Source organism: Apodemus sylvaticus, chromosome 8, assembly GCF_947179515.1.
Source record: "Apodemus sylvaticus chromosome 8, mApoSyl1.1, whole genome shotgun sequence".
Taxonomy (NCBI): domain Eukaryota; kingdom Metazoa; phylum Chordata; class Mammalia; order Rodentia; family Muridae; genus Apodemus; species Apodemus sylvaticus.
Window position 1 is genome coordinate 114,949,562 of NC_067479.1, and position 12,231 is coordinate 114,961,792.

At 38.2% G+C, this 12,231-nt stretch overlaps 1 protein-coding gene across 1 annotated transcript in view; it reads left to right on the top strand.

The window, feature by feature from the left end:
• The window catches only part of Ngly1 (N-glycanase 1), a 47,265-nt gene that overhangs the window by 2,219 nt on the left and 32,815 nt on the right, over window positions 1-12,231 (top strand). Inside the window, exons 2-3 of the mRNA XM_052190371.1 lie at window positions 2,836-2,950; window positions 8,165-8,401. Coding sequence (XP_052046331.1) covers window positions 2,836-2,950; window positions 8,165-8,401 — 352 coding nt within the window. The remainder of the gene's footprint in view (window positions 1-2,835; window positions 2,951-8,164; window positions 8,402-12,231) is intronic.

The window sequence follows — 12,231 nt, forward strand, 5'->3', positions numbered from 1 at the left end:
ATGTACATATCTGATATTCTACTGTTTTGTTTACAAAGCACACACAGTTGTTGACTATTAACTGTACTGAGTGAAGAACCAAGAATCAAACATAGTTTCTTTGTTCAAATAATATAAATATATTTGGGAGAAGAAAGGTGTGAAAAAAAGCTATCATGTAACATCAAAGAACAATTCCAAGATAGTGTTTATGTTTCTGTACTTATATTCTTATGTTAGGAGATAGTGGCGAGACCCACATTTATGTGAAGGGACAGGCAAAGGGAACTCTCAGTTTCTGTAGTGGAGTTTGCTGAGGAATAGCATTAGAAGAAACAGGCATTGATTGTGAAGCCATTGCATAATCATAACCATAAATCTAATGGAATGGAGAAAGATAATTCTCCATGGCAATGCAAGAAGTAATAGAAGACAAAAACAATAGATCTGACTTGTAATTTTTAATGTAGGTTGCCACTGACATGTAGAGAAATTGAGTGTAATTGAAGGTTGGTGAGTCTGCTGGCAGCTTGTGTGGTGGAATATGTATAAACATTCTAACCAGAGCAGTATGTTTCAATTTTAGTCAACTATTTTAAGTGTGATCATAGGCAATATATATATATATAATTTCCATGTTTGAGTTTCCTTACTTATAAAAGGAAGAAAAATATTCTATTCTAGGATTACCACAACATAAATGAAGGACCTGGCACATATATATCTACTACTGAGGTTGTTGTTGTTGTTGTTATTATTATTTCTGTTACATTAGGTGAAAAGTTTGGTGGAGTGTTTGACAAAGTTTGTTCTTTGAGATTTCATGTGTCTGTAGCCAATTGCTTACCCCTCCTCTCCTGTCCTGTCACCATCCCTTCCCACATTCAAGTATTTTTGTTTGGTTTGGTCTTGTGTCCTACAGAGGCGTCTTTATTGGATGTTTTGATGTTGGAGAATTGTTTTCTGTTATTTAAACAGTTCCATCGTTTGGCATGTTGGTATTATAGGCATACACTACTATACCTTCATAAGTATTAACTGTTTGCTCGCAAGAAAAGTAGATGCTACAGGAGGGGCCAGTGATAGTTCCTGTACCCTTCCTAAGGCAGAGACCCTGCTTCAGAAAAAGTGGGGGGCAGGGGGAATGTGACTTTCCTTACCTGATTCAAATACAAAAGCAAATATTATTTTCTGAAAATTAAATAATTTGATAGAAACCATGAGAATAAAACAACTAGAAAGACAAAAATATTTTCAAAGTTACAGTTGAGCACAGTACAAGAAATTCTGCTGTCTTCTCAAGATTCTATCCTTTTAAATCATGAAAAACTACACATTCAGAAAAATGTCCCAAGAAAATATAAAAGATAACTGCTAATAAATGAAGTGAATATTACAACTTACAAGAATATTTAATAGATACCAGAAATGGGTGGCGGAAGCATCAAAGCATGACAACAAAACCAAAAAACTATGGAGAAAATTAGGAATCAAGGAAAAAAATTAGGTCAGTACCCAGGATATTATAGACAGGCAGGGGTGACTTTTGGCTTAGTCTGTGTTTGAACTCAAAGCAAGTCTGCTTAGCAGTTCTAATTTAAAAATGGGTTGAGCTAGTCCTAGCTTGTTCAAGCAGCTAAGAGCTGAAACAAGGGGAGTTGTGTGTGTGAGGTGAAACAAGCCAAAGGAAATGAAGAGAAGGATCTGGGGCCTGGGTGTGCCTGTCCTTGCTGGGCTCTGTTGTGCATGGTAAACCCAGTAAGGAGTATGCAGCAGGCATGGAGATCTCTGGAAGTCGTGAGGGCGGGGTGGAGCAGCCTCTGCTTAACTCAGTGTGTGACAGTGGGAGCTGAGGTGCGTCATGAAAAGTCATCTGGGCTCAGCACTGACCCATGTGAGGCTGCTTTTGTAGGCTCAGCACTAACACATGCGAGGCTGCTTTTGTAGTTTAGATTTGTTTGTTCAACTGGTGTGCTAGGAAAAACAGGGATGTTGAGAATTCTGTGGTGCATCAGGAGGCTGCCTTCAGCTGTGGTCTGAATCCCATAGGGGTCAGGACTGAGAGACCCTGCCCCAATACATAGCAAATGTAGAGAGGGCAAACCCTCCCAAGCTCCTAGCAGTCAGTGCTTGCTTCTGAAATCATTTGTGAAGAGAATTTTTCTTTAAATTTCCACTCCTTTGTGGACCTACACATTTTATAGAACACAATGAAAAATCTCATAGTACTATCAAATTATTATAAAAGTTATTGAACACACGGTCTTGCAATAGTTTTGGGAGTTTGTAGACCAGCACTAATGTATGCCAGTTAAGCAGTAATATCTAGAGCTTTGACCTTGAATATTTGTGGTTTTGTTTTATTTTATAATACCTTATTTCCTATGCTAAAAACATATTTTAAAACAAGGTAGAACTTATAGTGAAAGCAGTCCTTGGTACAGGGAGGAAAGTGCACTCTGAGCATTCAGGCCCATCCTGCTGGCAACTTCTGAGCCCCATCTCTGCAGCATGAGTGCCACTGTAGATGGCAGGGTCCCTCAGAACAAGGACACAACAAAAGTTCCCTGCTCTCTGTCTGGGAACTTTTAGAAACTTTAAATACTAAAAAAGTACAATTTCCTATAGCAATATTGATACTGTCATCCTTGAAGTTGGACAGTACAGGTACTCAGTGGTACTGAAGTACGACTCATGGCATGTAAATGCTTGTCTGGACTGCTCATTCTTTATAGTTGGAATCTATCCTACCATGTGTAGGAGTACAGCTGGCAGAAAATGTGAAAGAAACATACATAAACCCGTAAACAGATGAGTGGTAGTATATTACCCATTATGTTTTGTTTTTTTAATCAGAAACCCCAGTGATGAAAAGTACAGATCCATCCGTATTGGGAACACAGCCTTTTCTACCAGACTCCTGCCTGTCAGAGGAGCTGTTGAGTGTTTATTTGAAATGGGCTTTGAGGAGGTAAGTATGTGAAAGGATTTCCTCCCCATTCTTTATGTGCAGAGCAAACAGTAGTGACAGTGAACAGTTGTTTGAATGACATTTTTTAAGTATATATTTTTAAGATTTATTTATTTAGTACACAGTAGCTGTCTTCAGACACACCAGAAGAGGGCATTGGATTTCATTACAGATGATTGTGGGCCAACATGTAGTTGCTGGGAATTGGGGATCTCTGGGAGAGCAGCCAGTGCTCTTATACTGTGAGCCATCTCCCTAGCCCTTCTGGAAGGACATTTTTTAAATTAATTTGTCATTTTGGAAATGTGTAGAACTCTGGTTTTTTTTAACCTGTTAGATATTTTTAAAGTATAATGAAGTCAGAATAAAATGTAACAAGTCTCTATAGATAGGAATTCTTAAAAGTCTCAATGTTTAGAATAAAGAGCATGAAATACAACCCAAGGATCAACTGTGGCTCCTTCAGTCTTTCAGCAGCATACTGATTGATCTGAGTGTACAGTGCAGATACTACGGTATCACCACTGTCTCCAGTAAGAAGTAGAGAAAGTAAAATACAGAAAAGTCACTTGCTCCACAGAATGCTTTTCTTCTGCGACAGTAATCTCAAGGTGTTTTACCATTTTTTGTTTGTTTTTTGTTTGTTTTTTTTCAAGAAGAGTTTGGTGTTTCCATCCTCTCAAACCTTGTGGCAGAGTTTATTATAATACAGTAAATGTAATTACCAAAATTGTGAACTTTAGCCAGGCATGCTGACACATCCTGTAGTCTTGTCTTCTTGGGGAGCTGAGGCTAGAGAACATGAGTTCAGGGCAGCCTATTACATGCTAAGACTGTCTCTAAGACAGACTGAGGATTCTGAATCTTATGTATACCCCTATTTCTGGCGTATAGGATATTAAAAAAAGTTGAGCAGGCATACTGGTGCCATTTGTTGATGTTGTTAAAGAAAAAGGATATTAGGTTCTTTTCCCGTCTATCTTTCCTAACCACATTCTGATGCACACCATGAGGATGTACAGTGAAGTAAGTTAATATAATCCCGTCTCATCCACAGTTTATGTTCTAATATGTTAGAAATCAGCAAAGTGGCAACAAGGGAAAGAAGACAAGACATGATGCTGCACTCACAGCATCTAGAGTTGCAGCCACTGTGACCACAGAAGGCCTCTGAGGTGGTAAAGGGTAGGACCTGGGTGTCAAGAAACCACTCAGGTACCTGAAACTCAATTCATTCAAGGGATTGGCTTGGGCAAAGGACTTCTAGCTGCAGAGTTCTGACACGGGAAATAGCTTTAGGCATAGACAGAGACCAGGCCATATCAGGTAACGACTAGACTTAGACTGTGATAGTTAACCTTGATTATAGGTTTGATTAGATTGATTAACACCTGGGAGATTGGTAAAACATACTTATCTCCGAGATTACAGAGCAGGAAGTCCATGACTAAATGAATGGTTTAATCCCTTGAGGGATTCACACTTTGACTTGATTAATTAGTAAAACTATGGATATGTGTGGAGGAAGTAACTCTCTAGGGACATGTCTTTGGATACTATTTCTTACCCTGACCACATCCTGACTTCCTAGAGAGTGTGCCTCTTCCACATGGTCCCCACCATGATATTCTGCCTGGCTGTGGGCTCAGAAACATGTTGCCAAGTGGCTAGGGACTTAGCTTTCTGAACCTGAGCCAAAATTAATGCTTCATCTTTTAAATAGTTTATGTCAGATAGTTTGTCAGAGAGACAAGAAAATTCTGGAACTAGTATTGATACCACTGGAAAGTTTAAAGCAGGAAAGACACTTTTCAAATATTATTTCAGTTATTATAAAGAGAATATTCTGGATAATCTCGAGTGTAGACAAGGGATAATACAGGGAAACCATTTTGGCTTCTTACACTGTTCTTCTAAGATGGCATGGCAGTGGTTATATATATATTTTTGGAGAGCCTTTGTTTGTTTTCTCCAATGTTCCTAGCTCCTAGAGTATTGCCATTACAGCACAGATAGTAGACTGTAAGCAGTTGCTGAACTAAGCACCGATGACACCGAGACAAGATCTAAATGGACTCAGTACTTGTGTGTACATGGGCATGTGTGTACTTGTCTGTACATGAATGAATCAGTCCTATTGAAATTTAACATCTGCACAAGGGGAAAGGGAGAAATTGGGGGCAGCTAGGTTTAGGTTTCAGACACTAAGTAGATAAGAGTACCACTAGTTGAAATGAAAAAATCTTGGAAAGTGGCAGTTTTTATGGGAGAAAGCACTGCCTGGCTTTTTGGCGGTTTGGGCTCCTTTACTACTAAATACTGTTAAAGTATTCCTCAGTAGAATAAGATGGGCCTAAGTTGGCTCAGAATAATTAAGTTGTGTGATGGAGTGATAGGGCTGAAAATGTATTAGGAGTTTGGGTAGGCTTTTAAGTTGAAAGATATATCTAATATTTACCCTGAAATTTACTAGTATATTTTAAAATCCTGAAAATTGTAAGTGAGGTTGAGGAAGGATGGGATCCAAATGATTTTATGACCCTGAAGTTTAGTGTAGCAGGGCAGGTCTCAGCTGGGAGCCACACGCGGCAGGCATCCCACTGCCATCCCTCCCTCACCCAGGCTTCAATAAGGATGAGGCAGGGGAGGTTTTCAGAACAATTTGGGTTGTTTAGTTTTCTGAAACACATTACTGGCATTTAGTTGTCATGGGACAGATTTGCTAAACATTCTGCAGTGAGAATTGCCATGGAAAAAATGTTTTGATAAGCAGGTTTGTTGAATCTTAGAATCCCTTAATTTCTTAAAACATTCTTGGATCTATTTTATTTATCCTGTAATTTTGACCTTAATGTTATGCTCGGATCTTTAACATGAGCATGTTGTTCCATAGGTAACCATTTTTAGGATTGATTAGAGGGGGCGGCAAGGTAAGAGCCATATATCTGTCCTCTTGGGCGTAAGAGGTGTGGTACCAGCCTTTAGTCACATTACACTTTGTACAATTACTGTTTGCCACGGTAGCTTCTCCACTCCTTGAAACTTGATTGGGTATATTTTCATATCACCTGTTTTCTGGTTTATAATTTACTACTTTAAGAGTTTTGTGTTTATATTAAAGCTGTCTGTGCTGTTGATAAGCACTTAACTAATATCAACAAATATTGTGTATTTTGTTGTTTTGCTTGAAGCCTTATCTTTCTTATTAATACTGTATATATGTGTTCGTGCGTGCGTGCACGCTGTGTGTGTGTGTGTGTGTGTGTGTGAGTGTGTGTGTGTGTATGCGCGTGCGCATGCATGTGAGCAACGAATTGAGGCAGGGGCACGTGCTAGAAAGCTAGCCCAGCTGTTAAGGGAAGTTGCTGCTTATGCAGAGGGCCTGATTTTGGTTCTCATTACCCACATCAGTAGCTTACAAAGGCTCCAGGTCCAGGTCCAGGAGATCCAATGCCTTCTAAGAATCTTTGTCAGAATCCATACTCACATTCATACACACAGATGCATAAATAAAATTATTTTTAAAAATGCATCTTTAAGAAAATAAATATAGTGCCAGGCATTTTAGTATATTCTTTCAACCAGGAGGCGGAAGCAGGAAGATCTCTGTGACCTACCCAATCTATATAGTGAGTTGCTGACCAACCAAAGCTGCACAGTGAGACCCTAAATTTAAAAAGGAAAGAAATCAGTCTATAGTTTGGGACTAAAGTTGCCACTTGAGGGTAGAGGATCTGCCGTCGTTGATGTTGGGATTCTGCTGCCCGGCATCCTGAGTAGCTGGACTATAGCCTCAGCCTCTTGGCTCAGCCTTTTGTGTGGAAGCATTTCTACATCATGACTGCATGGAATTAACAGAAAATAATAGTACTTTATTTTATTGCAGAGAATATACAAATATGTACTTTTCCACTCTTAACATTTAGTCTATCCTAGTGTGTGCAAGACTCTTAGCACCACAAAAAATTTAACTACCAGTGTAGAGTTTTAGCTGTTTTGGGGAAATGGTGACCCCAGAGAACACACTTCTGATCATGTAACTGTTTTCGAAACACTTGGGGTAGACGTTGTTTTATAACTTTTATAAAAAAAGAATGTTTTAGTTAAAATTGTATACATCTAATTATTATTGTATACAATTTTTTTTAAACAAGGTCAAGGTAACTGACATTCATAGCATCTCAGACATACATAGGTTTTTTTGGGAACATTGAAAATACTATTGAGTATTTTGAGATAGTCAATTGTAAACCATATTTATCTTACTTTACATTAACTTCTTACTGGTTTTATTAAGAGTCTCTTTTTGTTGTGCTTTTGTTTTTAAACTGTGTTGTGAGACCATCTCACTAACTTGCCTAGGCTTTTATGAGTCTTGGGATTCTGCTGCCCAGCACTCTGAGTAGCTGGATTACAGGCCTCAGCCTCTTGGCTCAAGCCTTTTTGCATGGCGGTATTTCTACCATCATTACTTTGCATGGAATTAATAGAAAATAATAATATTTTTTGCAGAGAATATAGGAATATATATTTTGCTACTCTTATACTATATTGTAAAATGTTATAATTTCTTAAAACTCTCCTAAGTCTAGGGATGTAGGTCAGTTGGCAGAGAACTGCTTACCAAGCATGCATGAAGCCATAGGTTCAAGCCCAGCACTACAGAGACCAGACTTTGTGGCACAGGCCTGTAATTCCAGCACTTAGGAAATGGAAGGAGGAAAGATCAGGAAGTTCAAGGTCATCCTCTGCTACAGAACAGATTGGTGACTGGGCTGGGATACAGGACATCTGTCTCAAAAAACAAAAGTCCCTGGATGACATTAACTATGCAAGCTTTATGTACTAATAAGGAAATACATTTTCTATTAGTATATTTGTTGATACATGATATATTCAGGGCTGGAGAGATGGTGCCATGGTTAAGGATGTTATCTGCTCTTCAAAATAACTAGAGTTTGACTCCCAGCACCCAAACAGCAGCTCAAAAACATGTGTTATGCCAATTCCAGTAGAGGAGACACACTCCTCTGGCTTCCCTGACACAAGACACACAGTACACAGGACACACACACATGTATATATAGGCAAAATACCTATACATAAAAGATATTTTTTAAAAAAGATATGATACACTCACAGAATGTGAGTGTATGAGAATGACTGTCGCTTTAAAGCAGAAATTAAAATTTTTCTCAATTTTGTAAATTCCAGGGAGAAACACATCTTATCTTTCCTAAAAAAGCTTCAGTGGAACAGTTACAGAAAATCCGTGACCTGATTGCCATAGAGAGAAGCAGCAGATTGGATGGATCAAGTAAGAAGGTGGAATTCTCTCAGCACCCTGCTGCTGTCAAGCTTCCTCTGGAGCAGCCTGAAGATCCTGCTGGCTTAATGCAGCCCTCAGGAAACCAAACAGGGCAGCAGCCAAGCCTACCCTCGGCTCCAATGGTAGTGTGAAAACAACATTCCTTACTTTTGCCAGTGTTGAAACAGCAAGAGAGAAGCATTCCTAAGTCATGTCTCAAATGTTCTTGGGTTTAGAACTCTAAAACTGTTAAATTTGCTAAGAATTCTGAAAATTGTCAGAGTTGTAGCAAATGAGAGGGAAATGGCTACCCTTTATTCCTTCCTTCAGTGTCTTCCAGACAGTTTCTTGCTAGGTAGCCTGGGCTGACCTTCAAGCCATGATCCTCACACTTCAGCCTCTTGAGTGATGGGATCATAGTTGTGTGTAAACATGCCTAGCTGTGGTACTTATATATGGTGTATATTTTAAAATATAACTTATGACATATTTCTTCTGAAACAATTAAGTTTTATTTATTGTCTATAATCTACTCGTCTTCTCAGTATTTAAATCAGTTACACAAATGAGTATGTCTTTAACCTCAAACTAATGAGATTACTGACCCTGTGTGTATTATGGTAATTAGATGAATTGATTGCCTCCATTGTGTTTACACTTGCAATCCAAATTTTACCTGCTACCATTTTTGATGGGAATTTAATTCTCTTGGTCCAACTATTATCTGTATCTTAAATTAAAAAAAAAAAACCTGGGTTATTTAGGTTTTAGGTAAATGATAATCTATTAATAAGCTAACAATAAATACTTAAAGTCAGTGAATTTTAGTTATTAACTTGAAGAACTGAAGTCAAGGTTTTTGATGCCTTAGCAGGCACTATTAGTAAATTTACACAATCCCATTTGGGGTGTTGTTAAGAGTGACCTTGATTTTCCTATCCTCCTGTTCCTACATCCCAAGTGCTGAGATCGCAGACAGGCATCTGGAATACATTTTACAGAGTAAGTCTTATCTTTGTGTTTGTGAGCCTGCATGAGTTTAAGCCAAAGGAGGACGCTGGACCCCTGACACTGAGTCACGGTGACTGTGAGTTGCCGTGCAGGCACTGGGAGCTGAGCTGTGTAGGAGCAGTAAGCCTCTTTACCACTAAGCTGTCTCTCTGGCTCTAAATATCATTTTATTTAAACTTTTAATCATCAGTTTCTGTTCTGTAGGAGAACTTAGCAATTGCTTTACCATCACCATGTTGAATGCTAATACCAATTGAGATTTATAATGAACTAATATCAAACTGAAAAAACTTAACTTCCATTGAAACTAAATAAATTCTAGTGAACTTTATAACTGTTTCTGTAGCTATATCAAGTTTTTAAAGTTTAAGTCATGATGCATATAAAATTGTTAAGAATTTTTCATAAAAATTCTTTACCACTAGAACTTACTACCTGTTTTATATAAGGATATATTTTTAAATAATTGTCATATTTTATTATTCCATTGAAATTATTAAATAATATAATAATGGGAAAATAAAGTCACCCACTTATTTGTTCTTATTATAGTATTGGGGTTGACAGCTAAGGCATCTCAAGTGATAGAAAGATGCTATACTACTGAGCTATGGACTCTGAGCTCATTAATTTTTAAATTTATTGTCTGATAAACCAATAATAAGGCAACTTCTTAGTCTGAATCTATTTAATAAGAGAATATATTTGAGTATAAGAATTTTAATGTTTGGGGCTAGAGAGATGGCTCAGCAGTTAAGAGCACTGACTGCTCTTTCAGAGGCCCTGAGTTCAAATCCCAGCAACCACATGGTGGCTCATAACCATCTGTAATGGGATCTGACCCCTTCTGCTGGGTGTCTGAAGACAGCTACAGTGTACTAGTATACATTAAATAAATAAATAAAGCTTTTAAAAAAAGAATTTTAATGTTCAGTAATTTGCTAATCTGCCACTCTTAAATGTTGGACATACCTTTACATCCTTACGTAGGGGATTGCTTCAATTACAATATATCCTAATGTTTGCACATTTAGTCTCTGTTAAAAATGATGAAGCTAGGACTGGAAATACTGCTTAATAATTAAGAGCATGTATTATTCCTACAGAGGTTCCCACCACCCATAATCACGTGGCCTACAGCCATCAGTTACTACCACTCAGGGATCCAGTAACCTCTTGTGACTCCACAGGCACCTCTCCTCATGTATATACCCCTGCATTCACACCCACACACAAGTTAAAAATAGATGATGATGAATGTGATGGGCGGGACATTAATTCTAGCATTCAAAGGGATCATGAGTTCCAAGATAACCTGGACTACATAGAGAGACCCTGCCAAAACAAATAAGTTGTAGTCTGTTTGCGGTCAAGAGCAGCTAGAGAAGATAGGTAATCTGAGACTGGTAAAACTAAACACTGTAAATTAAATGTATGTAACATTTCAATTTTTCTTTTTTTGTTGTTTTTTGTTTGTTGTTTATTTGTTTTTCGAGACAGGGTTTCTCAATGTAGCCCTGGCTGTCCTGAAACTCACTCTGTAGTCCAGGCTGGCCTCAAACTCAGAAATCTGCCTGCCTCTGCCTCCCAAGTACTAGGATTAAAGGCGTGAGCCACCACTGCCCGGCTCATTTCAATTTTTCCTATCGAAACACACATGTATGAAATTTAAGGTCTGGAAAAGCACATACACAAAACTTAACCATAATCTTCTGAAAAGTGGTAAAATTGTGGGTGATATTTATACCTCTTAGTAGTTCATAGGGTTTCTTTTTGCAACAATATATAGTTTACACACAGAAACATTTATTTTTGTAAGAAATGTTCATTAAATTCCAAAAGGAATTAAAACTGTCACTTTAAGTATTCTGTATTATTAACAGAATTTTCATGCTTAAAAATAGGTTCCCATCGAGAAGTCACAAATATAAAGGATAGTGTGAAAGGCGGAAAGAGCTGGTGGGCTTGGAGATGGTTGATTCTTTTCGAGGAACGTGCGGGTGTTCATCCAACATCACTGACTTGACAGAATCCTGAGTGTTGTACTTTCTTATAGAGTCTTAAATAGCTCACATCAGAACCAAAATAACTGGAAGTATGAATAGTGAAGAAAAAGCCTTTTTGGTCCCAAACAGATTTCACATTTTAAGCTTCCACTTATACTCCAAATAAGTTTCACTCTGTCAGGCAATTAACTGCTGCCTTATGTAGCCTTGGTACATGGTTCCCAGCTGCTGTAATCACCCTGCAGTCAGCAGCCTTCTATTTCTATGGCTTAAGCCCCCTTTGTGGGCCAGTGAGCATGCCGTGAGCTAAAGCAAGAAGATAAAGTTTATTGTTGATCATTTGAGTGCCATTAAAACTACAATGCATGAGGTAATTTCCAGATAGAGAGGAATTGAAAATAAAAATACTCTGAGTTTTTACCCTCTTAGTAAATGAAAATCTGCATTTAAGAAAAAGATACCACCTTAAATGTATCATTTTGATAAGAATTTTTTCAAATAAAATGGAGACTTTTAAATAAATTTTGCTTTATAATAATTTTTGTGTGTGAGTCAGCATGTTCTCTCTGTTGACTTTTCTACTGCTTCAGTTCTTCCAACTAAACCTGTGTTTGCTTTCTACTCAACTGTGGAATACTGCTGTTAGCCAGGATCCCATCCTCGCACTCTGGTCTTCTCAGGAAGGCTTCTTGTGGCATTTGTACCTTTCCCTAGGCCTGGTCTCTCCCAGGACTCACTGGCCTCACCTGTGTTCAAACTCGTGTTTTTAACAGACCATTGTTTGAAAACCTGAAAAACTGATTTAAAACTGGTCAGTACGCAGCTTCCTCTTGGGTGCGCGTGGCCAAGCTGCTGCTCTCCCATCCTGTCTCCATTTCGCAAACACTTGTCTGACATGTCTCCATCCTTTCATTATGTTCCACCAGTAAGATATTGTGAACATGTATTCATGAATA